General features: G+C 69.5%; 1 protein-coding gene across 1 annotated transcript in view; it reads left to right on the top strand.

The window, feature by feature from the left end:
• Positions 1-1562: 1562 nt before the first annotated feature.
• Positions 1563-26662, top strand: part of LOC140406994 (endoplasmic reticulum-Golgi intermediate compartment protein 3-like) — a 55942-nt gene continuing 30842 nt past the window's right edge. The window contains exons 1-3 of the mRNA XM_072494798.1: positions 1563-1655; positions 2752-2839; positions 3444-3563. Of these exons, the coding sequence (XP_072350899.1) occupies positions 1563-1655; positions 2752-2839; positions 3444-3563 (301 nt within the window). The remainder of the gene's footprint in view (positions 1656-2751; positions 2840-3443; positions 3564-26662) is intronic.

The raw sequence follows: 26662 nt of genomic DNA on the forward strand, positions 1-26662 counted from the left end.
TGTGACAGAGCGAGAGAGAGAGAGAGAGAATGTGCCCGAGAGAGAGAGAGAATGTGAGCCGAGCGAGAGAGAGAGACAGAATGTGACAGAGAGAGATAGAATGTGACGAGAGAGAGAGAGAATGTGACAGAGAGAGAGAGAGAATGAGGCAGAGCAAGAGAGAGAGAATGAGGCAGCGCGAGAGAGAGAGAATGAGGCAGCGCAAGAGAGAGAGAATGTGACAGAGAGAGAGAGAGATAGAGAATGTGACAGAGAGAGAGAATGTGACAGAGAGAGAGAATGTGACAGAGAGAGAGCGAGAGAGAGAATGTGACAGAGAGAGCGAGAGAGAGAATGTGACAGAGAGAGCGAGAGAGAGAATGTGACAGAGAGAGAGAGAGAATGTGACAGAGAGAGAGAGAATGTGACAGAGAGCGAGAGAGATAGAGAATGTGACAGAGAGAGAGAATGTGACAGAGAGAGAGAATGAGGCAGAGCGAGAGAGAGAGAGAATGAGGCAGAGCGAGAGAGAGAGAATGTGACAGAGCGAAAGAGAGAATGTGACAGAGAGAGAGAGAGAATGTGACAGAGAGAGAGAGAATGTGACAGAGAGCGAGAGAGAGAATGTGACAGAGAGCGAGAGAGAGAATGTGACAGAGAGAGAGAGAGAATGTGACAGAGAGAATGTGACAGAGAGAGAGAGAATGAGGCAGAGCGAGTGAGAGAGAATGAGGCAGAGCGAGAGAGAGATAGAGAATGTGACAGAGAGAGAGAGAGAGAGAGAATGTGACAAGAGAGAGAGAATGTGACAGAGAGAGAGAATGTGACAGAGAGAGAGAGAGAATGTGACAGAGAGAGAGAGAATGTGACAGAGAGAGAGAGAATGTGACAGAGAGAGAGAGAATGTGACAGAGAGAGAGAGAATGTGACAGAGAGAGAGAGAATGTGACAGAGAGAGAGAGAATGTGACAGAGAGAGAGAGAGAGAGAGAGAGAATGTGACAGAGAGAGAGAGAATGTGACAGAGAGAGAGAGAATGTGACAGAGAGAGAGAGAGAATGAGGCAGAGCGAGAGAGAGAGAGAGAATGAGGCAGAGCGAGAGAGAGAGAGAGAATGAGGCAGAGAGAGAGAGAGAGAGAGAATGAGGCAGAGAGAGAGAGAGAATGAGGCAGAGCGAGAGAGAGAGAGAATGAGGCAGAGCGAGAGAGAGAGCGAGAATTGGGCAGAGAGAGAGAGCGAGAATGGGGCAGAGAGAGAATGGGGTAGAGAGAGAGAGAGAATGAGGCAGAGCGAGAGAGAGAGAGAGAATGAGGCAGAGCGAGAGAGAGAGAGAGAATGAGGCAGAGAGAGAGAGTGAGAGAGAATGAGGCAGAGCGAGAGAGAGAGAGAATGAGGCAGAGTGAGAGAGAGAGAGCGAGAATTGGGCAGAGAGAGAGAGCGAGAATGGGGCAGAGAGAGAATGGGGTAGAGAGAGAGAGAGAATGGGGCAGAGAGAATGAGAAAAGTGAGGATGTGACTCCAGTGAGGCTGCGGGCGGGGCGGGGCTGCGGTAGGGGCGGGGCTGCGCCAGTTGACGGTCAGTAATGCCGTTGTGTTGCTTCCCAGTTACCGTGGTGAGCAGCCTCATTATGTTGCTTCTGTTTTTCTCAGAGCTCCAGTATTACCTCACAAAGGAGGTGAGTGACAGCCAATCGATCATCATGTTTGATTGCTTGTTTCTTAAATCTTATCTCAGATAGCTGTTAGTATTTATTGATATTAAAATCATGTATTGAATATTCAGTAATGATTTTTGAATAACATGAGGTCTATAGTGTGTCTTGTGGATCAGGAGCATTGCTTGTGGATCAGACTCCGTGTCTGGTGCTTCTACTGTTAGGCGTGGGAGATGTGACACAGGCCACTCTGGTACTGTGTTGGAGAGTTTGAAAAACATTTGTTTTGATTGCTTCATATTTTCCACACTATTGGAGATATCAGATTAAGCCGTGTGGTATATGGTGAATTTGGTTTTTTTTATGAATGGTTGCCACCTTCGGGCGAACCCCAGTACAGATCCCCTCAAGGCCAACTTAATTTTTTCCCATGCCCAGAAAACTTGGCATATCCAAAAGCCATTCGGTCTTCGGGGGTTTTGAGTCCCTCCATGCCAGCAGTATCCGCCGCCGGGCTATCAGGGGAGCAAAGGCCAGAACATCGGCCTCTTTCTCCCCCTGGACTCCCGGGTCTTCCGAAACCCCGAAAATTGGTCCTCCCGTGAATTTGGTTTTAGCAGGGTTTCTGAGGTGACTGCGGCGATTTGCATGTCCCCTGTCTCTGAGACTGCAGGCTTTTCTTAAGAAGCCCAAAGTGTTGAGGAAATAGGAATCTGAATGGCTGATCGCTGAATCACTCTGATATCCTGTCCATTGCAACTTGCTGCTGGACTGCCCATGATCAATACTTGTTCAGAGGAAGCACACCTAAACATGTTCGCTGCCCAGTGACCCTGTCAGACCCCAGATCAATCATCACCTCCCAATCCTGGTCCAGTTTGTTTGATATACGGGAGAGGCTTTGAAGTTTTATGATTGGGCAGCTGCACTTCCTCATTTGCCCAGGTTGCAGTGTGTTTCCTGGTGTTTCACACGCACAGGTATCACCTGTAATCGTACAGAAATCAAATGCAGGTAGTCTTGTGAAAAGGTGATGAATATTTTTCATTCTCAAGTTTTTTCGTCCCTCCCCTTCATTTTGTGGTGGTGTTACTGACATTTTTCTTTTTCTTTCCAGGTACATCCAGAACTCTATGTCGATACATCACGAGGTGAAAAACTAAAAATTAATATTGACACCATTTTTCCACACATGCCCTGTGCCTGTGAGTATTGATGCAAATTGTAAATATACCTTTCACCTCCCTCTTACTAGTACTCCCCCTGCACACTCTCTCTCTCCACTGCTGCTCTGTGTCAATTAGTCCCATCTCTCATTGTTGGAGGCCGTGCTTTCAGCAGCTTTGGCTTCACCCTCTGGAATGCCTTCCTAAAACACCACCATGCCTCCAGACTTCCTCTATATTTTGTTTCTTATGCCTTTGTAGTGCCATGGGACATCTTTCTAGAGGCACGATTAACTAATTGTTTCCTGAGTTTGCCTGATTTGTGAGGCAGTGTGCTATACTGAGTGCACCACACGTCCAGAATGCCGTCTGCTCGTTGTCGCTGGGTGCAGTGAGGTTAGAGGAATACGACAATCCTGGCTGGGCACATGGAGATTCTTCCTTACCCCTTCCCACCCCCCACCCTTGTCCAAAACGGGAATCCAGGCTGGAGTCGCATAAAACGTCACAATAAAGGGAAATAATCCTTAAACGCTACATGTGCCCGAGTGTGAGAAGGAAATTACTGTTGCATATTGTCTCAATATGGTACACTGCAGTGGCGGAATCTATGTTAATGAAGGTGCCCCATGTCCACTGACAGATTTAAGTATCGATGCGATGGATGTGGCTGGGGAACAGCAGCTTGATGTGGAACACAACCTGTTCAAAAAGAGACTGGATCTGGTGGGCAATGTGGTCACTCCGGAGGTGGAAAAACATGGTAAGAACAGACTGGGGCATGGCGATGACTGTGTCCTGTACCCACAGCTTGTTAAACTGGACTTTACAATGCTCAGGTGGACTAATGGTTAGGACAATGGGACAAAACAATTCTCCACATTACAGGCACTGTGTAAATGTTATGTGATTGCAAAGGGAATACAAGCTATTCCCAAGTCCCAGGATAGTTCCAAGGGAATCAAAATTGAATGGCAATTTATGCCAATGTCCTGTTGACAAGAACCAATGTCTCCCATTATCCTCCGCGAGTGATTGTCTGTATTTATCAAGCTGCTATCTAATGCAATTGGCTATTCATTGAGGTTTAGATGTTACAATCGAGCACATTTTTGCCTACAGTCTGTGCTCGCACACACTGGGGTCTTGCTGGAGTTGCTAGCTATCCTGGTGTTGGGACCAATTTGAAATCAATCCACTATCGTCCTGATTCAGCGAACACGCTGCAGAGCACAAATCAAATCCAGAATGTTCGAGTCAGTAACGTGGAGTTAAATATTTGCAGGAGTATTTTTTAAAATCAGTTTCTGCCTCCTCATGATCCACGTATTGATTCACTGGCTGGGTACATATTTTGAGTGGCTCTGTCCATTAGTGCGTTCAAGTTGGAGATCAGTATTTGGGTGAAAAGGGATCAGGTGCGGCACGGTGGCAGCTCACAGCACCAAGGACCCGGGCTTGATTCTGACCGTGGGGGACTGTGGAGTTCTGCTCTGTGTGTGCGTGGGGTTTTCTCCCGGGCTCCTGCTTCCTCCCACAGTCCAAAGATGTTCAGGTTAGGTTACTGTTGTAATCGGCACAGATTCTATTCGTTAGGGACAATTGGTAACCCCATGGATTTGGGCATCACTCTGCGGGTCTCCGGCGTCACTCTGCGGGTCCCCGGCGTCACTCTGCGGGTCTCCGGCGTCACTCTGCGGGTCCCTGGCATCACTCTACGGGTGGCCGGCGTCACTCTGCGGGTCCCCGGCGTCACTCTGCGGGTCCCCGGCGTCACTCTGCGGGTCCCCGGCGTCACTCTGCGGGTCCCTCGCGTCACTCTGCGGGTCCCCGGCGTCACTCTGCGGGTCCCCGGCGTCACTCTGCGGGTCCCCGGCGTCACTCTGCGGGTCGCTCGCGTCACTCTGCGGGTCCCCGGCGTCACTCTGCGGGTCCCTGGCGTCACTCTGCGGGTCGCCGGCGTCACTCTGCGGGTCGCTGGCGTCACTCTGCGGGTCCCTGGCGTCACTCTGCGGGTCCCGGGCGTCACTCTGCGGGTCGCCGGCGTCACTCTGCGGGTCGCCGGCGTCACTCTGCGGGTCCCGGGCGTCACTCTGCGGGTCCCGGGCGTCACTCTGCGGGTCCCCGGCGTCACTCTGCGGGTCCCGGGCGTCACTCTGCGGGTCGCCGGCGTCACTCTGCGGGTCGCCGGCGTCACTCTGCGGGTCGCCGGCGTCACTCTGCGGGTCGCCGGCGTCACTCTGCGGGTCGCTGGCGTCACTCTGCGGGTCGCCGGCGTCACTCTGCGGGTCCCCGGCGTCACTCTGCGGGTCCCCGGCGTCACTCTGCGGGTCCCGGGCGTCACTCTGCGGGTCCCCGGCGTCACTCTGCGGGTCGCCGGCGTCACTCTGCGGGTCGCCGGCGTCACTCTGCGGGTCCCCGGCGTCACTCTGCGGGTCCCCGGCGTCACTCTGCGGGTCGCCGGCGTCACTCTGCGGGTCCCCGGCGTCACTCTGCGGGTCCCCGGCGTCACTCTGCGGGTCGCCGGCGTCACTCTGCGGGTCCCCGGCGTCACTCTGCGGGTCCCGGGCGTCACTCTGCGGGTCCCCGGCGTCACTCTGCGGGTCCCGGGCGTCACTCTGCGGGTCCCCGGCGTCACTCTGCGGGTCCCCGGCGTCACTCTGCGGGTCCCCGGCGTCACTCTGCGGGTCGCTGGCGTCACTCTGCGGGTCGCTGGCGTCACTCTGCGGGTCGCTGGCGTCACTCTGCGGGTCCCCGGCGTCACTCTGCGGGTCCCCGGCGTCACTCTGCGGGTCGCGGGCGTCACTCTGCGGGTCCCCGGCGTCACTCTGCGGGTCCCCGGCGTCACTCTGCGGGTCCCCGGCGTCACTCTGCGGGTCCCCGGCGTCACTCTGCGGGTCCCCGGCGTCACTCTGCGGGTCCCCGGCGTCACTCTGCGGGTCCCCGGCGTCACTCTGCGGGTCCCTCGCGTCACTCTGCGGGTCCCCGGCGTCACTCTGCGGGTCCCCGGCGTCACTCTGCGGGTCCCCGGCGTCACTCTGCGGGTCCCCGGCGTCACTCTGCGGGTCCCCGGCGTCACTCTGCGGGTCCCTGGCGTCACTCTGCGGGTCCCCGGCGTCACTCTGCGGGTCCCTCGCGTCACTCTGCGGGTCCCCGGCGTCACTCTGCGGGTCCCTGGCGTCACTCTGCGGGTCCCCGGCGTCACTCTGCGGGTCGCCGGCGTCACTCTGCGGGTCGCTGGCGTCACTCTGCGGGTCGCTGGCGTCACTCTGCGGGTCGCCGGCGTCACTCTGCGGGTCGCTGGCGTCACTCTGCGGGTCCCTGGCGTCACTCTGCGGGTCCCGGGCGTCACTCTGCGGGTCGCTGGCGTCACTCTGCGGGTCGCCGGCGTCACTCTGCGGGTCCCGGGCGTCACTCTGCGGGTCCCCGGCGTCACTCTGCGGGTCGCTGGCGTCACTCTGCGGGTCGCCGGCGTCACTCTGCGGGTCGCCGGCGTCACTCTGCGGGTCGCCGGCGTCACTCTGCTGGTCGCTGGCGTCACTCTGCGGGTCCCGGGCGTCACTCTGCGGGTCGCTGGCGTCACTCTGCTGGTCGCTGGCGTCACTCTGCGGGTCCCTGGCGTCACTCTGCGGGTCCCGGGCGTCACTCTGCGGGTCGCTGGCGTCACTCTGCGGGTCGCCGGCGTCACTCTGCGGGTCCCTGGCGTCACTCTGCGGGTCCCCGGCGTCACTCTGCGGGTCGCTGGCGTCACTCTGCGGGTCGCCGGCGTCACTCTGCGGGTCGCCGGCGTCACTCTGCGGGTCGCCGGCGTCACTCTGCGGGTCGCCGGCGTCACTCTGCGGGTCGCCGGCGTCACTCTGCGGGTCCCCGGCGTCACTCTGCGGGTCCCCGGCGTCACTCTGCGGGTCGCCGGCGTCACTCTGCGGGTCGCAGGCGTCACTCTGCGGGTCCCCGGCGTCACTCTGCGGGTCCCCGGCGTCACTCTGCGGGTCCCCGGCGTCACTCTGCGGGTCCCCGGCGTCACTCTGCGGGTCCCCGGCGTCACTCTGCGGGTCCCCGGCGTCACTCTGCGGGTCCCGGGCGTCACTCTGCGGGTCGCTGGCGTCACTCTGCGGGTCGCCGGCGTCACTCTGCGGGTCCCTGGCGTCACTCTGCGGGTCCCCGGCGTCACTCTGCGGGTCGCTGGCGTCACTCTGCGGGTCGCCGGCGTCACTCTGCGGGTCGCCGGCGTCACTCTGCGGGTCGCCGGCGTCACTCTGCGGGTCGCCGGCGTCACTCTGCGGGTCCCCGGCGTCACTCTGCGGGTCCCCGGCGTCACTCTGCGGGTCGCCGGCGTCACTCTGCGGGTCGCCGGCGTCACTCTGCGGGTCGCCGGCGTCACTCTGCGGGTCCCCGGCGTCACTCTGCGGGTCCCCGGCGTCACTCTGCGGGTCCCGGGCGTCACTCTGCGGGTCCCCGGCGTCACTCTGCGGGTCCCTGGCGTCACTCTGCGGGTCCCTGGCGTCACTCTGCGGGTCCCCGGCGTCACTCTGCGGGTCGCTGCCGTCACTCTGCGGGTCCCTGGCGTCACTCTGCGGGTCCCTGCCGTCACTCTGCGGGTCCCTGGCGTCACTCTGCGGGTCCCCGGCGTCACTCTGCGGGTCCCCGGCGTCACTCTGCGGGTCCCTGGCGTCACTCTGCGGGTCGCCGGCGTCACTCTGCGGGTCCCTGGCGTCACTCTGCGGGTCCCCGGCGTCACTCTGCGGGTCCCTGGCGTCACTCTGCGGGTCTCCGGCGTCACTCTGCGGGTCCCCGGCGTCACTCTGCGGGTCGCCGGCGTCACTCTGCGGGTCGCCGGCGTCACTCTGCGGGTCCCCGGCGTCACTCTGCGGGTCCCCGGCGTCACTCTGCGGGTCGCCGGCGTCACTCTGCGGGTCGCCGGCGTCACTCTGCGGGTCGCCGGCGTCACTCTGCGGGTCCCCGGCGTCACTCTGCGGGTCCCCGGCGTCACTCTGCGGGTCCCTGGCGTCACTCTGCGGGTCCCTGGCGTCACTCTGCGGGTCCCCGGCGTCACTCTGCGGGTCGCTGCCGTCACTCTGCGGGTCCCTGGCGTCACTCTGCGGGTCCCTGCCGTCACTCTGCGGGTCCCCGGCGTCACTCTGCGGGTCCCCGGCGTCACTCTGCGGGTCGCCGGCGTCACTCTGCGGGTCCCCGGCGTCACTCTGCGGGTCTCGGGCGTCACTCTGCGGGTCTCGGGCGTCACTCTGCGGGTCCCCGGCGTCACTCTGCGGGTCCCTGGCGTCACTCTGCGGGTCCCCGGCGTCACTCTGCGGGTCCCCGGCGTCACTCTGCGGGTCGCTGGCGTCACTCTGCGGGTCCCCGGCGTCACTCTGCGGGTCGCTGGCGTCACTCTGCGGGTCCCCGGCGTCACTCTGCGGGTCCCCGGCGTCACTCTGCGGGTCCCCGGCGTCACTCTGCGGGTCGCCGGCGTCACTCTGCGGGTCCCCGGCGTCACTCTGCGGGTCTCCGGCGTCACTCTGCGGGTCCCCGGCGTCACTCTGCGGGTCTCGGGCGTCACTCTGCGGGTCCCGGGCGTCACTCTGCGGGTCCCTGGCGTCACTCTGCGGGTCGCCCGGCGTCACTCTGCGGGTCCCCGGCGTCACTCTGCGGGTCCCCGGCGTCACTCTGCGGGTCCCTGGCGTCACTCTGCGGGTCTCCGGCGTCACTCTGCGGGTCCCCGGCGTCACTCTGCGGGTCCCCGGCGTCACTCTGCGGGTCTCCGGCGTCACTCTGCGGGTCTCCGGCGTCACTCTGCGGGGTCCCCGGCGTCACTCTGCGGGTCCCCGGCGTCACTCTGCGGGTCCCCGGCGTCACTCTGCGGGTCCCCGGCGTCACTCTGCGGGTCCCTGGCGTCACTCTGCGGGTCCCCGGCGTCACTCTGCGGGTCCCCGGCGTCACTCTGCGGGTCCCGGGCGTCACTCTGCGGGTCCCCGGCGTCACTCTGCGGGTCCCTGGCGTCACTCTGCGGGTCTCCGGCGTCACTCTGCGGGTCCCCGGCGTCACTCTGCGGGTCCCCGGCGTCACTCTGCGGGTCGCTGGCGTCACTCTGCGGGTCGCCGGCGTCACTCTGCGGGTCCCCGGCGTCACTCTGCGGGTCTCCGGCGTCACTCTGCGGGTCCCCGGCGTCACTCTGCGGGTCCCCGGCGTCACTCTGCGGGTCCCCGGCGTCACTCTGCGGGTCCCCGGCGTCACTCTGCGGGTCCCCGGCGTCACTCTGCGGGTCCCCGGCGTCACTCTGCGGGTCCCCGGCGTCACTCTGCGGGTCGCCGGCGTCACTCTGCGGGTCCCTGGCGTCACTCTGCGGGTCCCCGGCGTCACTCTGCGGGTCCCCGGCGTCACTCTGCGGGTCCCGGGCGTCACTCTGCGGGTCCCTGGCGTCACTCTGCGGGTCCCCGGCGTCACTCTGCGGGTCCCTGGCGTCACTCTGCGGGTCTCCGGCGTCACTCTGCGGGTCCCTGGCGTCACTCTGCGGGTCCCCGGCGTCACTCTGCGGGTCCCTGGCGTCACTCTGCGGGTCCCTGGCGTCACTCTGCGGGTCTCCGGCGTCACTCTGCGGGTCCCCGGCGTCACTCTGCGGGTCCCCGGCGTCACTCTGCGGGTCGCTGGCGTCACTCTGCGGGTCCCGGGCGTCACTCTGCGGGTCGCTGGCGTCACTCTGCGGGTCGCCGGCGTCACTCTGCGGGTCCCGGGCGTCACTCTGCGGGTCCCCGGCGTCACTCTGCGGGTCCCTGGCGTCACTCTGCGGGTCTCCGGCGTCACTCTGCGGGTCCCCGGCGTCACTCTGCGGGTCCCCGGCGTCACTCTGCGGGTCGCTGGCGTCACTCTGCGGGTCCCGGGCGTCACTCTGCGGGTCGCTGGCGTCACTCTGCGGGTCCCCGGCGTCACTCTGCGGGTCTCCGGCGTCACTCTGCGGGTCCCCGGCGTCACTCTGCGGGTCCCCGGCGTCACTCTGCGGGTCCCCGGCGTCACTCTGCGGGTCCCTGGCGTCACTCTGCGGGTCTCCGGCGTCACTCTGCGGGTCCCCGGCGTCACTCTGCGGGTCCCCGGCGTCACTCTGCGGGTCCCCGGCGTCACTCTGCGGGTCGCCGGCGTCACTCTGCGGGTCCCTGGCGTCACTCTGCGGGTCCCCGGCGTCACTCTGCGGGTCCCCGGCGTCACTCTGCGGGTCCCGGGCGTCACTCTGCGGGTCCCTGGCGTCACTCTGCGGGTCCCCGGCGTCACTCTGCGGGTCCCCGGCGTCACTCTGCGGGTCCCCGGCGTCACTCTGCGGGTCGCTGGCGTCACTCTGCGGGTCCCCGGCGTCACTCTGCGGGTCCCCGGCGTCACTCTGCGGGTCCCCGGCGTCACTCTGCGGGTCCCCGGCGTCACTCTGCGGGTCCCCGGCGTCACTCTGCGGGTCCCCGGCGTCACTCTGCGGGTCGCCGGCGTCACTCTGCGGGTCGCCGGCGTCACTCTGCGGGTCCCCGGCGTCACTCTGCGGGTCTCCGGCGTCACTCTGCGGGTCCCCGGCGTCACTCTGCGGGTCTCGGGCGTCACTCTGCGGGTCTCGGGCGTCACTCTGCGGGTCCCTGGCGTCACTCTGCGGGTCCCGGGCGTCACTCTGCGGGTCTCGGGCGTCACTCTGCGGGTCCCTGGCGTCACTCTGCGGGTCTCGGGCGTCACTCTGCGGGTCCCTGGCGTCACTCTGCGGGTCCCTGGCGTCACTCTGCGGGTCCCCGGCGTCACTCTGCGGGTCCCCGGCGTCACTCTGCGGGTCCCCGGCGTCACTCTGCGGGTCCCCGGCGTCACTCTGCGGGTCGCCGGCGTCACTCTGCGGGTCCCTGGCGTCACTCTGCGGGTCCCCGGCGTCACTCTGCGGGTCCCCGGCGTCACTCTGCGGGTCCCCGGCGTCACTCTGCGGGTCCCCGGCGTCACTCTGCGGGTCCCGGGCGTCACTCTGCGGGTCGCTGGCGTCACTCTGCGGGTCGCCGGCGTCACTCTGCGGGTCCCTGGCGTCACTCTGCGGGTCCCCGGCGTCACTCTGCGGGTCCCTGGCGTCACTCTGCGGGACCCCGGCGTCACTCTGCGGGACCCCGGCGTCACTCTGCGGGTCCCCGGCGTCACTCTGCGGGTCCCGGGCGTCACTCTGCGGGTCCCTGGCGTCACTCTGCGGGTCCCCGGCGTCACTCTGCGGGTCCCTGGCGTCACTCTGCGGGTCTCCGGCGTCACTCTGCGGGTCCCCGGCGTCACTCTGCGGGTCCCCGGCGTCACTCTGCGGGTCCCCGGCGTCACTCTGCGGGTCGCCGGCGTCACTCGGGTCCCTGGCGTCACTCTGCGGGTCCCGGGCGTCACTCTGCGGGTCCCCGGGCGTCACTCTGCGGGTCCCCGGCGTCACTCTGCGGGTCCCGGCGTCACTCTGCGGGTCCCCGGCGTCACTCTGCGGGTCTCGGGCGTCACTCTGCGGGTCGCCGGCGTCACTCTGTCGGGTCCCTGGCGTCACTCTGCGGGTCCCCGGCGTCACTCTGCGGGTCCCCGGCGTCACTCTGCGGGTCCCGGGCGTCACTCTGCGGGTCCCGGGCGTCACTCTGGCGGGGTCCCCGGCGTCACTCTGCGGGTCCCGGGCGTCACTCTGCGGGTCCCGGGCGTCACTCTGCGGGTCGCCGGCGTCACTCTGCGGGTCCCTGGGCGTCACTCTGCGGGTCCCCGGCGTCACTCTGCGGGTCGCTGGCGTCACTCTGGCGGGTCGCCGGCGTCACTCTGCGGGTCGCCGGCGTCACTCTGCGGGTCGCCGGCGTCACTCTGCGGGTCGCCGGCGTCACTCTGCGGGTCCCCGGCGTCACTCTGCGGGTCCCCGGCGTCACTCTGCGGGTCGCCGGCGTCACTCTGCGGGTCGCCGGCGTCACTCTGCGGGTCCCCGGCGTCACTCTGCGGGTCCCCGGCGTCACTCTGCGGGTCCCCGGCGTCACTCTGCGGGTCCCCGGCGTCACTCTGCGGGTCCCGGGCGTCACTCTGCGGGTCGCTGGCGTCACTCTGCGGGTCGCCGGCGTCACTCTGCGGGTCCCCGGCGTCACTCTGCGGGTCCCCGGCGTCACTCTGCGGGTCCCCGGCGTCACTCTGCGGGTCCCGGCGTCACTCTGCGGGTCGCTGGCGTCACTCTGCGGGTCGCCGGCGTCACTCTGCGGTCCCTGGCGTCACTCTGCGGGTCCCCAGGCGTCACTCTGCGGGTCCCTGGCGTCACTCTGCGGGACCCCGGCGTCACTCTGCGGGACCCCGGCGTCACTCTGCGGGTCCCCGCGTCACTCTGCGGGTCCGGGCGTCACTCTGCGGGTCCCTGGCGTCACTCTGCGGGTCCCCGGCGTCACTCTGCGGGTCCCTGGCGTCACTCTGCGGGTCTCCGGCGTCACTCTGCGGGTCCCCCGGCGTCACTCTGCGGGTCCCCGGCGTCACTCTGCGGGTCCCCGGCGTCACTCTGCGGGTCGCCGGCGTCACTCTGCGGGTCCCTGGCGTCACTCTGCGGGTCCGGGCGTCACTCTGCGGGTCCCCGGGCGTCACTCTGCGGGTCCCCGGCGTCACTCTGCGGGTCCCCGGCGTCACTCTGCGGGTCCCCGGCGTCACTCTGCGGGTCTCGGGCGTCACTCTGCGGGTCGCCGGCGTCACTCTGCGGGTCCCTGGCGTCACTCTGCGGGTCCCCGGCGTCACTCTGCGGGTCCCCGGCGTCACTCTGCGGGTCCCGGGCGTCACTCTGCGGGTCCCGGGCGTCACTCTGCGGGTCCCCGGCGTCACTCTGCGGGTCCCGGGCGTCACTCTGCGGGTCCCGGGCGTCACTCTGCGGGTCCCCGGCGTCACTCTGCGGGTCGCAGGCGTCACTCTGCGGGTCGCCGGCGTCACTCTGCGGGTCGCCGGCGTCACTCTGCGGGTCGCCGGCGTCACTCTGCGGGTCGCCGGCGTCACTCTGCGGGTCCCCGGCGTCACTCTGCGGGTCCCCGGCGTCACTCTGCGGGTCGCCGGCGTCACTCTGCGGGTCGCCGGCGTCACTCTGCGGGTCCCCGGCGTCACTCTGCGGGTCCCGGCGTCACTCTGCGGGTCCCCGGCGTCACTCTGCGGGTCCCCGGCGTCACTCTGCGGGTCCCGGGCGTCACTCTGCGGGTCGCTGGCGTCACTCTGCGGGTCGCCGGCGTCACTCTGCGGGTCCCCGGCGTCACTCTGCGGGTCCCCGGCGTCACTCTGCGGGTCGCCGGCGTCACTCTGCGGGTCGCCGGCGTCACTCTGCGGGTCGCCGGCGCACTCTGCGGGTCGCCGGCGTCACTCTGCGGGTCCCCGGCGTCACTCTGCGGGTCCCCGGCGTCACTCTGCGGGTCGCCGGCGTCACTCTGCGGGTCGCCGGCGTCACTCTGCGGGTCCCCCGGCGTCACTCTGCGGGTCCCGGCGTCACTCTGCGGGGTCCCGGGCGTCACTCTGCGGGTCCCCAGCGTCACTCTGCGGGTCCCTGGCGTCACTCTGCGGGTCCCTGGCGTCACTCTGCGGGTCCCCGGCGTCACTCTGCGGGTCGCGGCCGTCACTCTGCGGGTCCCTGCCGTCACTCTGCGGGTCCCCGGCGTCACTCTGCGGGTCCCTGCGTCACTCTGCGGGTCCCCGGCGTCACTCTGCGGGTCCCCGGCGTCACTCTGCGGGTCGCCGGCGTCACTCTGCGGGTCCCCGGCGTCACTCTGCGGGTCTCGGGCGTCACTCTGCGGGTCTCGGGCGTCACTCTGCGGGTCCCCGGCGTCACTCTGCGGGTCCCCGGCGTCACTCTGCGGGTCTCGGCGTCACTCTGCGGGTCTCGGGTCACTCGGGGGTCGCGCGTCACTCTGCGGGTCGCTGGCGTCACTCTGCGGGTCCCGGCGTCACTCTGCGGGTCGCTGGCGTCACTCTGCGGGTCCCCGGCGTCACTCTGCGGGTCCCGGCGTCACTCTGCGGGTCCCGGCGTCACTCTGCGGGTCGCCGGCGTCACTCTGCGGGTCGCCGGCGTCCACTCTGCGGTCTCCGGCGTCACTCTGCGGGTCCCCGGCGTCACTCTGCGGGTCTCGGCGTCACTCTGCGGGTCTCGGGCGTCACTCTGCGGGTCCCTGGCGTCACTCTGCGGGTCTCGGGCGTCACTCTGCGGGTCCCTGGCGTCACTCTGCGGGTCCCTGGCGTCACTCTGCGGGTCCCTGGCGTCACTCTGCGGGTCCCTGGCGTCACTCTGCGGGTCCCGGCGTCACTCTGCGGGTCCCGGCGTCACTCTGCGGGTCCCCGGCGTCACTCTGCGGGTCCCGGGCGTCACTCTGCGGGTCCGGCGTCACTCTGCGGGTCCCTGGCGTCACTCTGCGGGTCCCCGGCGTCACTCTGCGGGTCCCTGGCGTCACTCTGCGGGTCCCCTGGCGTCACTCTGCGGGTCTCCGGCGTCACTCTGCGGGTCCCCGGCGTCACTCTGCGGGTCCCCGGCGTCACTCTGCGGGTCCCCGGCGTCACTCTGCGGGTCCCCGGCGTCACTCTGCGGGTCCCCGGCGTCACTCTGCGGGTCCCCGGCGTCACTCTGCGGGTCCCCGGCGTCACTCTGCGGGTCCCCGGCGTCACTCTGCGGGTCCCGGGCGTCACTCTGCGGGTCCCTGGCGTCACTCTGCGGGTCCCCGGCGTCACTCTGCGGGTCCCTGGCGTCACTCTGCGGGTCTCCCGGCGTCACTCTGCGGGTCCCCGGCGTCACTCTGCGGGTCGCTGGCGTCACTCTGCGGGTCGCCGGCGTCACTCTGCGGGTCGCCGGCGTCACTCTTGCGGGTCGCCGGCGTCACTCTGCGGGTCTCCGGCGTCACTCTGCGGGTCCCCGGCGTCACTCTGCGGGTCCCCGGCGTCACTCTGCGGGTCCCCGGCGTCACTCTGCGGGTCCCGCGTCACTCTGCGGGTCCCCGGCGTCACTCTGCGGGTCCCCGGCGTCACTCTGCGGGTCCCCGGCGTCACTCTGCGGGTCCCCGGCGTCACTCTGCGGGTCCCCGGCGTCACTCTGCGGGTCGCCGGCGTCACTCTGCGGGTCGCCGGCGTCACTCTGCGGGTCCCCGGCGTCACTCTGCGGGTCCCGGCGTCACTCTGCGGGTCCCGGGCGTCACTCTGCGGGTCCCTGGCGTCACTCTGCGGGTCCCCGGCGTCACTCTGCGGGTCCCTGGCGTCACTCTGCGGGTCTCCGGCGTCACTCTGCGGGTCCCCGGCGTCACTCTGCGGGTCCCCGGCGTCACTCTGCGGGTCGCTGGCGTCACTCTGCGGGTCCCGGGCGTCACTCTGCGGGTCGCCGGCGTCACTCTGCGGGTCCCCGGCGTCACTCTGCGGGTCCCCGGCGTCACTCTGCGGGTCCCGGGCGTCACTCTGCGGGTCCCGGGCGTCACTCTGCGGGTCCCCGGCGTCACTCGGCGGGTCGCCGGCGTCACTCTGCGGGTCGCCGGCGTCACTCTGCGGGTCGCCGGCGTCACTCTGCGGGTCCCCGGCGTCACTCTGCGGGTCCCGGGCGTCACTCTGCGGGTCGCCGGCGTCACTCTGCGGGTCCCGGGCGTCACTCTGCGGGTCGCTGGCGTCACTCTGCGGGTCGCCGGCGTCACTCTGCGGGTCGCCGGCGTCACTCTGCGGGTCCCCGGCGTCACTCTGCGGGTCCCCGGCGTCACTCTGCGGGTGGGTCCCGGGCGTCACTCTGCGGGTCGCCGGCGTCACTCGGCGGGTCGCCGGCGTCACTCTGCGGGTCGCCGGCGTCACTCTGCGGGGTCGCCGGCGTCACTCTGCGGGTCGCCGGCGTCACTCTGCGGGTCCCCGGCGTCACTCTGCGGGTCCCCGGCGTCACTCTGCGGGTCCCCGGCGTCACTCTGCGGGTCGCTGGCGTCACTCTGCGGGTCGCTGGCGTCACTCTGCGGGTCGCTGGCGTCACTCTGCGGGTCCCCCGGCGTCACTCTGCGGGTCCCCGGCGTCACTCTGCGGGTCGCTGGCGTCACTCTGCGGGTCCCGGCGTCACTCTGCGGGTCCCCGGCGTCACTCTGCGGGTCCCCGGCGTCACTCTGCGGGTCGCCGGCGTCACTCTGCGGGTCCCCGGCGTCACTCTGCGGGTCTCCGGCGTCACTCTGCGGGTCCCCGGCGTCACTCTGCGGGTCTCGGGCGTCACTCTGCGGGTCTCGGGCGTCACTCTGCGGGTCGCTGCGTCACTCTGCGGGTCCCCGGCGTCACTCTGCGGGTCCCCGGCGTCACTCTGCGGGTCCCCGGCGTCACTCTGCGGGTCCCCGGCGTCACTCTGCGGGTCCCCGGCGTCACTCTGCGGGTCCCCGGCGTCACTCTGCGGGTCCCCGGCGTCACTCTGCGGGTCCCTCGCGTCACTCTGCGGGTCCCCGGCGTCACTCTGCGGGTCCCCGGCGTCACTCTGCGGGTCCCCGGCGTCACTCTGCGGGTCCCCGGCGTCACTCTGCGGGTCCCCGGCGTCACTCTGCGGGTCCCTCGCGGTCACTCTGCGGGTCCCCGGCGTCACTCTGCGGGTCCCTGGCGTCACTCTGCGGGTCCCCGGCGTCACTCTGCGGGTCGCCGGCGTCACTCTGCGGGTCCCCGGCGTCACTCTGCGGGTCCCCGGCGTCACTCTGCGGGTCCCCGGCGTCACTCTGCGGGTCGCTGGCGTCACTCTGCGGGTCGCCGGCGTCACTCTGCGGGTCGCCGGCGTCACTCTGCGGGTCCCTGGCGTCACTCTGCGGGTCCCGGGCGTCACTCTGCGGGTCGCTGGCGTCACTGTGCGGGTCGCCGGCGTCACTCTGCGGGTCCCCGGCGTCACTCTGCGGGTCCCGGCGTCACTCTGCGGGTCGCTGGCGTCACTCTGCGGGGTCCCCGGCGTCACTCTGCGGGTCGCCGGCGTCACTCTGCGGGTCCCCGGCGTCACTCTGCGGGTCCCCGGCGTCACTCTGCGGGTCCCCGGCGTCACTCTGCGGGTCCCCGGCGTCACTCTGCGGGTCGCCGGCGTCACTCTGCGGGTCCCCGGCGTCACTCTGCGGGTCTCCGGCGTCACTCTGCGGGTCCCCGGCGTCACTCTGCGGGTCTCGGGCGTCACTCTGCGGGGTCTCGGGCGTCACTCTGCGGGTCCCTGGCGTCACTCTGCGGGTCCCGGGCGTCACTCTGCGGGTCTCGGGCGTCACTCTGCGGGTCCCTGGCGTCACTCTGCGGGTCTCGGGCGTCACTCTGCGGGTCCCTGGCGTCACTCTGCGGGTCCCCGGCGTCACTCTGCGGGTCCCCGGCGTCACTCTGCGGGTCCGGGCGTCACTCTGCGGGGTCCCTGGCGTCACTCTGCGGGTCCCCGGCGTCACTCTGCGGCGGTCCCCGGCGTCACTCTGCGGGTCCCCGCGTCACTCTGCGGTCGCTGGCGTCACTCTGCGGGTCCCCGGCGTCACTCTGCGGGTCCGCCGGCGTCACTCTGCGGTTCCCGGCGTCACTCTGCGGGTCCCCGGCGTCACTCTGCGGGTCCCCGGCGTCACTCTGCGGGTCCCCGGCGTCACTCTGCGGGTCGCCGGCGTCACTCTGCGGGTCCCCGGCGTCACTCTGCGGGTCTCCGGCGTCACTCTGCGGGTCCCCGGCGTCACTCTGCGGGTCTCGGGCGTCACTCTGCGGGTCTCGGGCGTCACTCTGCGGGTCCCTGGCGTCACTCTGCGGGTCCCGGGCGTCACTCTGCGGGTCTCGGGCGTCACTCTGCGGGTCCCTGGCGTCACTCTGCGGGTCTCGGGCGTCACTCTGCGGGTCCCGGGCGTCACTCTGCGGGTCCCGGGCGTCACTCTGCGGGTCTCGGGCGTCACTCTGCGGGTCCCTGGCGTCACTCTGCGGGTCTCGGGCGTCACTCTGCGGGTCTCGGGCGTCACTCTGCGGGTCCCGGGCGTCACTCTGCGGGTCTCGGGCGTCACTCTGCGGGTCCCTGGCGTCACTCTGCGGGTCCCTGGCGTCACTCTGCGGGTCCCCGGCGTCACTCTGCGGGTCCCCGGCGTCACTCTGCGGGTCCCCGGCGTCACTCTGCGGGTCGCCGGCGTCACTCTGCGGGTCCCTGGCGTCACTCTGCGGGTCCCCGGCGTCACTCTGCGGGTCCCCGGCGTCACTCTGCGGGTCCCCGGCGTCACTCTGCGGGTCCCCGGGCGTCACTCTGCGGGTCCCCGGCGTCACTCTGCGGGTCCCCGGCGTCACTCTGCGGGTCGCCGGCGTCACTCTGCGGGTCCCTGGCGTCACTCTGCGGGTCCCCGGCGTCACTCTGCGGGTCCCTGGCGTCACTCTGCGGGTCTCCGGCGTCACTCTGCGGGTCCCGGGCGTCACTCTGCGGGTCGCTGGCGTCACTCTGCGGGTCCCTGGCGTCACTCTGCGGGTCTCCGGCGTCACTCTGCGGGTCCCCGGCGTCACTCTGCGGGTCCCCGGCGTCACTCTGCGGGTCCCCGGCGTCACTCTGCGGGTCCCCGGCGTCACTCTGCGGGTCGCCGGCGTCACTCTGCGGGTCCCTGGCGTCACTCTGCGGGACCCCGGCGTCACTCTGCGGGTCCCCGGCGTCACTCTGCGGGTCCCCGGCGTCACTCTGCGGGTCTCCGGCGTCACTCTGCGGGTCCCCGGCGTCACTCTGCGGGTCCCCGGCGTCACTCTGCGGGTCCCCGGCGTCACTCTGCGGGTCCCCGGCGTCACTCTGCGGGTCCCCGGCGTCACTCTGCGGGTCGCCGGCGTCACTCTGCGGGTCCCTGGCGTCACTCTGCGGGTCCCGGGCGTCACTCTGCGGGTCCCTGGCGTCACTCTGCGGGTCCCCGGCGTCACTCTGCGGGTCCCTGGCGTCACTCTGCGGGTCTCCGGCGTCACTCTGCGGGTCCCCGGCGTCACTCTGCGGGTCCCCGGCGTCACTCTGCGGGTCCCCGGCGTCACTCTGCGGGTCGCCGGCGTCACTCTGCGGGTCGCCGGCGTCACTCTGCGGGTCCCTGGCGTCACTCTGCGGGTCCCCGGCGTCACTCTGCGGGTCCCCGGCGTCACTCTGCGGGTCCCGGGCGTCACTCTGCGGGTCCCGGGCGTCACTCTGCGGGTCCCCGGCGTCACTCTGCGGGTCCCGGGCGTCACTCTGCGGGTCCCGGGCGTCACTCTGCGGGTCGCCGGCGTCACTCTGCGGGTCCCTGGCGTCACTCTGCGGGTCCCCGGCGTCACTCTGCGGGTCGCTGGCGTCACTCTGCGGGTCGCCGGCGTCACTCTGCGGGTCGCCGGCGTCACTCTGCGGGTCGCCGGCGTCACTCTGCGGGTCGCCGGCGTCACTCTGCGGGTCCCCGGCGTCACTCTGCGGGTCGCCGGCGTCACTCTGCGGGTCCCCGGCGTCACTCTGCGGGTCCCCGGCGTCACTCTGCGGGTCGCCGGCGTCACTCTGCGGGTCGCTGGCGTCACTCTGCGGGTCCCCGGCGTCACTCTGCGGGTCCCCGGCGTCACTCTGCGGGTCCCCGGCGTCACTCTGCGGGTCCCCGGCGTCACTCTGCGGGTCGCTGGCGTCACTCTGCGGGTCGCCGGCGTCACTCTGCGGGTCCCTGGCGTCACTCTGCGGGTCCCCGGCGTCACTCTGCGGGTCGCTGGAGTCACTCTGCGGGTCGCCGGCGTCACTCTGCGGGTCGCCGGCGTCACTCTGCGGGTCGCTGGCGTCACTCTGCGGGTCGCCGGCGTCACTCTGCGGGTCCCCGGCGTCACTCTGCGGGTCCCCGGCGTCACTCTGCGGGTCGCCGGCGTCACTCTGCGGGTCGCCGGCGTCACTCTGCGGGTCGCCGGCGTCACTCTGCGGGTCTCGGGCGTCACTCTGCGGGTCCCCGGCGTCACTCTGCGGGTCCCCGGCGTCACTCTGCGGGTCCCCGGCGTCACTCTGCGGGTCCCGGGCGTCACTCTGCGGGTCCCCGGCGTCACACTGCGGGTCCCTGGCGTCACTCTGCGGGTCCCTGGCGTCACTCTGCGGGTCCCCGGCGTCACTCTGCGGGTCGCTGCCGTCACTCTGCGGGTCCCTGGCGTCACTCTGCGGGTCCCTGCCGTCACTCTGCGGGTCCCCGGCGTCACTCTGCGGGTCCCCGGCGTCACTCTGCGGGTCCCCGGCGTCACTCTGCGGGTCTCGGGCGTCACTCTGCGGGTCTCGGGCGTCACTCTGCGGGTCCCCGGCGTCACTCTGCGGGTCCCCGGCGTCACTCTGCGGGTCGCTGGCGTCACTCTGCGGGTCCCCGGCGTCACTCTGCGGGTCGCTGGCGTCACTCTGCGGGTCCCCGGCGTCACTCTGCGGGTCCCCGGCGTCACTCTGCGGGTCCCCGGCGTCACTCTGCGGGTCGCCGGCGTCACTCTGCGGGTCCCCGGCGTCACTCTGCGGGTCTCCGGCGTCACTCTGCGGGTCCCCGGCGTCACTCTGCGGGTCTCGGGCGTCACTCTGCGGGTCTCGGGCGTCACTCTGCGGGTCCCTGGCGTCACTCTGCGGGTCTCGGGCGTCACTCTGCGGGTCCCTGGCGTCACTCTGCGGGTCCCTGGCGTCACTCTGCGGGTCCCTGGCGTCACTCTGCGGGTCCCCGGCGTCACTCTGCGGGTCCCCGGCGTCACTCTGCGGGTCCCCGGCGTCACTCTGCGGGTCCCCGGCGTGTCACTGCGGGTCCCCGGCGTCACTCTGCGGGTCCCCGGCGTCACTCTGCGGGTCCCTGGCGTCACTCTGCGGGTCGCCGGCGTCACTCTGCGGGTCCCTGGCGTCACTCTGCGGGTCCCCGGCGTCACTCTGCGGGTCCCTGGCGTCACTCTGCGGGTCCCTGGCGTCACTCTGCGGGTCTCCGGCGTCACTCTGCGGGTCCCCGGCGTCACTCTGCGGGTCCCCGGCGTCACTCTGCGGGTCCCCGGCGTCACTCTGCGGGTCCCCGGCGTCACTCTGCGGGTCCCCGGCGTCACTCTGCGGGTCCCCGGCGTCACTCTGCGGGTCCCTGGCGTCACTCTGCGGGTCCCCGGCGTCACTCTGCGGGTCCCCGGCGTCACTCTGCGGGTCCCGGGCGTCACTCTGCGGGTCCCTGGCGTCACTCTGCGGGTCCCCGGCGTCACTCTGCGGGTCCCTGGCGTCACTCTGCGGGTCTCCGGCGTCACTCTGCGGGTCCCCGGCGTCACTCTGCGGGTCCCCGGCGTCACTCTGCGGGTCGCTGGCGTCACTCTGCGGGTCCCGGGCGTCACTCTGCGGGTCGCTGGCGTCACTCTGCGGGTCGCCGGCGTCACTCTGCGGGTCCCCGGCGTCACTCTGCGGGTCTCCGGCGTCACTCTGCGGGTCCCCGGCGTCACTCTGCGGGTCCCCGGCGTCACTCTGCGGGTCCCCGGCGTCACTCTGCGGGTCCCCGGCGTCACTCTGCGGGTCCCTGGCGTCACTCTGCGGGTCTCCGGCGTCACTCTGCGGGTCCCCGGCGTCACTCTGCGGGTCCCCGGCGTCACTCTGCGGGTCCCCGGCGTCACTCTGCGGGTCGCCGGCGTCACTCTGCGGGTCGCCGGCGTCACTCTGCGGGTCCCTGGCGTCACTCTGCGGGTCCCCGGCGTCACTCTGCGGGTCCCCGGCGTCACTCTGCGGGTCCCGGGCGTCACTCTGCGGGTCCCCGGCGTCACTCTGCGGGTCCCTGGCGTCACTCTGCGGGTCCCCGGCGTCACTCTGCGGGTCCCTGGCGTCACTCTGCGGGTCTCCGGCGTCACTCTGCGGGTCACCGGCGTCACTCTGCGGGTCCCCGGCGTCACTCTGCGGGTCGCTGGCGTCACTCTGCGGGTCCCGGGCGTCACTCTGCGGGTCGCTGGCGTCACTCTGCGGGTCGCCGGCGTCACTCTGCGGGTCCCGGGCGTCACTCTGCGGGTCCCCGGCGTCACTCTGCGGGTCCCCGGCGTCACTCTGCGGGTCCCGGGCGTCACTCTGCGGGTCCCCGGCGTCACTCTGCGGGTCCCGGGCGTCACTCTGCGGGTCCCCGGCGTCACTCTGCGGGTCCCCGGCGTCACTCTGCGGGTCCCCGGCGTCACTCTGCGGGTCCCGGGCGTCACTCTGCGGGTCGCCGGCGTCACTCTGCGGGTCCCCGGCGTCACTCTGCGGGTCCCCGGCGTCACTCTGCGGGTCCCGGGCGTCACTCTGCGGGTCGCTGGCGTCACTCTGCGGGTCGCCGGCGTCACTCTGCGGGTCCCTGGCGTCACTCTGCGGGTCCCCGGCGTCACTCTGCGGGTCCCCGGCGTCACTCTGCGGGTCCCGGGCGTCACTCTGCGGGTCCCTGGCGTCACTCTGCGGGTCCCCGGCGTCACTCTGCGGGTCTCCGGCGTCACTCTGCGGGTCGCTGGCGTCACTCTGCGGGTCGCCGGCGTCACTCTGCGGGTCGCCGGCGTCACTCTGCGGGTCCCGGGCGTCACTCTGCGGGTCGCTGGCGTCACTCTGCGGGTCGCTGGCGTCACTCTGCGGGTCGCCGGCGTCACTCTGCGGGTCCCCGGCGTCACTCTGCGGGTCCCCGGCGTCACTCTGCGGGTCGCTGGCGTCACTCTGCGGGTCGCTGGCGTCACTCTGCGGGTCCCCGGCGTCACTCTGCGGGTCCCCGGCGTCACTCTGCGGGTCCCGGGCGTCACTCTGCGGGTCGCTGGCGTCACTCTGCGGGTCCCCGGCGTCACTCTGCGGGTCCCTGGCGTCACTCTGCGGGTCCCCGGCGTCACTCTGCGGGTCCCCGGCGTCACTCTGCGGGTCCCCGGCGTCACTCTGCGGGTCCCTGGCGTCACTCTGCGGGTCGCTGGCGTCACTCTGCGGGTCCCCGGCGTCACTCTGCGGGTCCCCGGCGTCACTCTGCGGGTCCCCGGCGTCACTCTGCGGGTCCCCGGCGTCACTCTGCGGGTCCCTGGCGTCACTCTGCGGGTCTCGGGCGTCACTCTGCGGCTCCCCGGCGTCACTCTGCGGGTCCCCGGCGTCACTCTGCGGGTCCCCGGCGTCACTCTGCGGGTCCCTGGCGTCACTCTGCGGGTCCCTGGCGTCACTCTGCGGGTCTCGGGCGTCACTCTGCGGGTCCCCGGCGTCACTCTGCGGGTCCCCGGCGTCACTCTGCGGGTCCCCGGCGTCACTCTGCGGGTCCCCGGCGTCACTCTGCGGGTCCCTGGCGTCACTCTGCGGGTCCCTGGCGTCACTCTGCGGGTCCCTGGCGTCACTCTGCGGGTCTCGGGCATCACTCTGCGGGTCCCCGGCGTCACTCTGCGGGTCCCCGGCGTCACTCTGCGGGTCCCCGGCGTCACTCTGCGGGTCCCTGGCGTCACTCTGCGGGTCCCCGGCGTCACTCTGCGGGTCCCCGGCGTCACTCTGCGGGTCGCCGGCGTCACTCTGCGGGTCCCTGGCGTCACTCTGCGGGTCGCCGGCGTCACTCTGCGGGTCCCTGCCGTCACTCTGCGGGTCCCCGGCGTCACTCTGCGGGTCCCCGGCGTCACTCTGCGGGTCCCCGGCGTCACTCTGCGGGTCGCCGGCGTCACTCTGCGGGTCCCTGCCGTCACTCTGCGGGTCCCCGGCGTCACTCTGCGGGTCCCCGGCGTCACTCTGCGGGTCCCTGGCGTCACTCTGCGGGTCGCTGGCGTCACTCTGCGGGTCCCCGGCGTCACTCTGCGGGTCCCCGGCGTCACTCTGCGGGTCCCCGGCGTCACTCTGCGGGTCTCGGGCGTCACTCTGCGGGTCCCCGGTGTCACTCTGCGGGTCGCTGGCGTCACTCTGCGGGTCCCCGGCGTCACTCTGCGGGTCTCGGGCGTCACTCTGCGGGTCGCTGGCGTCACTCTGCGGGTCCCCGGCGTCACTCTGCGGGTCCCGGGCGTCACTCTGCGGGTCGCTGGCGTCACTCTGCGGGTCCCCGGCGTCACTCTGCGGGTCCCGGGCGTCACTCTGCGGGTCGCTGGCGTCACTCTGCGGGTCCCCGGCGTCACTCTGCGGGTCCCCGGCGTCACTCTGCGGGTCGCTGGCGTCACTCTGCGGGTCCCCGGCGTCACTCTGCGGGTCGCTGGCGTCACTCTGCGGGTCGCTGGCGTCACTCTGCGGGTCGCTGGCGTCACTCTGCGGGTCCCCGGCGTCACTCTGCGGGTCGCTGGCGTCACTCTGCGGGTCGCTGGCGTCACTCTGCGGGTCCCCGGCGTCACTCTGCGGGTCCCCGGCGTCACTCTGCGGGTCCCCGGCGTCACTCTGCGGGTCGCCGGCGTCACTCTGCGGGTCGCCGGCGTTACTCTGCGGGTCCCCGGCGTCACTCTGCGGGTCCCCGGCGTCACTCTGCGGGTCCCTGGCGTCACTCTGCGGGTCGCTGGCGTCACTCTGCGGGTCTCGGGCGTCACTCTGCGGGTCTCGGGCGTCACTCTGCGGGTCCCCGGCGTCACTCTGCGGGTCCCCGGCGTCACTCTGCGGGTCCCCGGCGTCACTCTGCGGGTCCCTGGCGTCACTCTGCGGGTCTCGGGCGTCACTCTGCGGGTCTCGGGCGTCACTCTGCGGGTCGCTGGCGTCACTCTGCGGGTCCCCGGCGTCACTCTGCGGGTCCCGGGCGTCACTCTGCGGGTCCCCGGCGTCACTCTGCGGGTCCCCGGCGTCACTCTGCGGGTCCCCGGCGTCACTCTGCGGGTCCCCGGCGTCACTCTGCGGGTCCCCGGCGTCACTCTGCGGGTCCCTGGCGTCACTCTGCGGGTCCCCGGCGTCACTCTGCGGGTCCCTGGCGTCACTCTGCGGGTCGCTGGCGTCACTCTGCGGGTCTCGGGCGTCACTCTGCGGGTCTCGGGCGTCACTCTGCGGGTCCCCGGCGTCACTCTGCGGGTCGCTGGCGTCACTCTGCGGGTCGCTGGCGTCACTCTGCGGGTCGCTGGCGTCACTCTGCGGGTCGCTGGCGTCACTCTGCGGGTCGCTGGCGTCACTCTGCGGGTCTCGGGCGTCACTCTGCGGGTCTCGGGCGTCACTCTGCGGGTCCCCGGCGTCACTCTGCGGGTCCCCGGCGTCACTCTGCGGGTCCCCGGCGTCACTCTGCGGGTCGCCGGCGTCACTCTGCGGGTCTCGGGCGTCACTCTGCGGGTCCCCGGCGTCACTCTGCGGGTCGCCGGCGTCACTCTGCGGGTCTCGGGCGTCACTCTGCGGGTCCCTGGCGTCACTCTGCGGGTCCCTGGCGTCACTCTGCGGGTCCCCGGCGTCACTCTGCGGGTCCCTGGCGTCACTCTGCGGGTCCCCGGCGTCACCCTGCGGGTCCCCGGCGTCACTCTGCGGGTCCCCGGCGTCACTCTGCGGGTCCCTGGCGTCACTCTGCGGGTCCCCGGCGTCACTCTGCGGGTCGCTGGCGTCACTCTGCGGGTCCCCGGCGTCACTCTGCGGGTCCCCGGCGTCACTCTGCGGGTCGCTGGCGTCACTCTGCGGGTCCCCGGCGTCACTCTGCGGGTCCCCGGCGTCACTCTGCGGGTCCCCGGCGTCACCCTGCGGGTCCCTGGCGTCACTCTGCGGGTCCCTGGCGTCACTCTGCGGGTCCCCGGCGTCACTCTGCGGGTCCCCGGCGTCACCCTGCGGGTCCCCGGCGTCACTCTGCGGGTCCCTGGCGTCACTCTGCGGGTCCCTGGCGTCTCTCTGCGGGTCCCCGGCGTCACTCTGCGGGTCCCCGGCGTCACTCTGCGGGTCCCTGGCGTCACTCTGCGGGTCCCTGGCGTCACTCTGCGGGTCTCGGGCGTCACTCTGCGGGTCCCCGGCGTCACTCTGCGGGTCTTCGAGCCTGCTCCGCCATTCATCACCATCATGGCTGATCATCCAGCTCAATAGCCTAATCCTGCTTTCTCCCCGCTAGCCTTTGATCCCATTCTCCCCAAGTGCTATATCCAGCCGCCTCTTGAATATATTCAAAGTTTTAGCATCAACTACTTCCTGTGGTAATGAATTCCACAGGCTCACCACTCTTTGTGTGAAGAAATATCTTCTTGGCCGGGATTCTCCCCTACCCGGCGGGGTGGGGGAATCCAGCGTAATGGAGTGACGGGAACCACTCCGGCATCGGGCCGCCCCAATGGTGCCGAATTCTCTGCACTTTTAGGGGCCAAGCCCTCACCTTGAGGGGTTAGGCCCGCGCCGGAGTGATTTCTGCCCCGCCGGCTGGCGGGAAAGGCCTTTGGCGCCACACCAGATGGCGCCGAAAGGACTTCGCCGGGCGACGCATGTGCGGGAGCGTCAGCGGCCGCTCACGGCATCCCTGCGCATGCGCAGTGAAGGGAGTCTCTTCCGCCTCCGCCCTAGTGGAGACCATGGCGAAGGCGGAAGAAAAAGAGTGCCCCCACGGCACAGGCCCGCCCGCGGATCAGTGGGCCCCGATCGTGGGCCAGGCCACCGTGGGGGCACCCCCCGGGGCCAGATCGCCCCGCGCCCCACCCAGGACCCCGGAGCCTGCCCGCGCCGTCTGCTCCCGCTGGTAAGGTAGGTGGTTCAATCCACGCCGGCTGGCCGGGGGAGCCCGCCGACCGGAGCGGCACGATTCCCGCCCCCGCCGAATCTCTGCTGGAGGAGAATTCGGGACACGGGGCGAGATTCACGCCAGCTCCCGGCGATTCTCCAACCCGGCGGGGGGTCGGAGAATCGCGCCCCTGATCTATGTCCGAAATGGTTTACCCTAAATCCTCAGACTGTGACCCCTGCTTCTGGACACACCCATCATTACCATTTTACATAAGCATCTAGACCACATTATATAAAGGGATTCGGGGATATGGTGTGCGGGCCGGAAAGTGGAGCTGAGTCCACAAAGATCAGCCATGATCTCATTAAATGGCGGAGCAGGCTCGAGGGGCCAGATGGCCTACTCCTGTTTTTAGTTCTTATGTTCTTATGTTTTTACATTGTCA

The sequence above is a fragment of the Scyliorhinus torazame genome, unplaced genomic scaffold (assembly GCF_047496885.1).
Source record: "Scyliorhinus torazame isolate Kashiwa2021f unplaced genomic scaffold, sScyTor2.1 scaffold_1070, whole genome shotgun sequence".
NCBI lineage: Eukaryota > Metazoa > Chordata > Chondrichthyes > Carcharhiniformes > Scyliorhinidae > Scyliorhinus > Scyliorhinus torazame.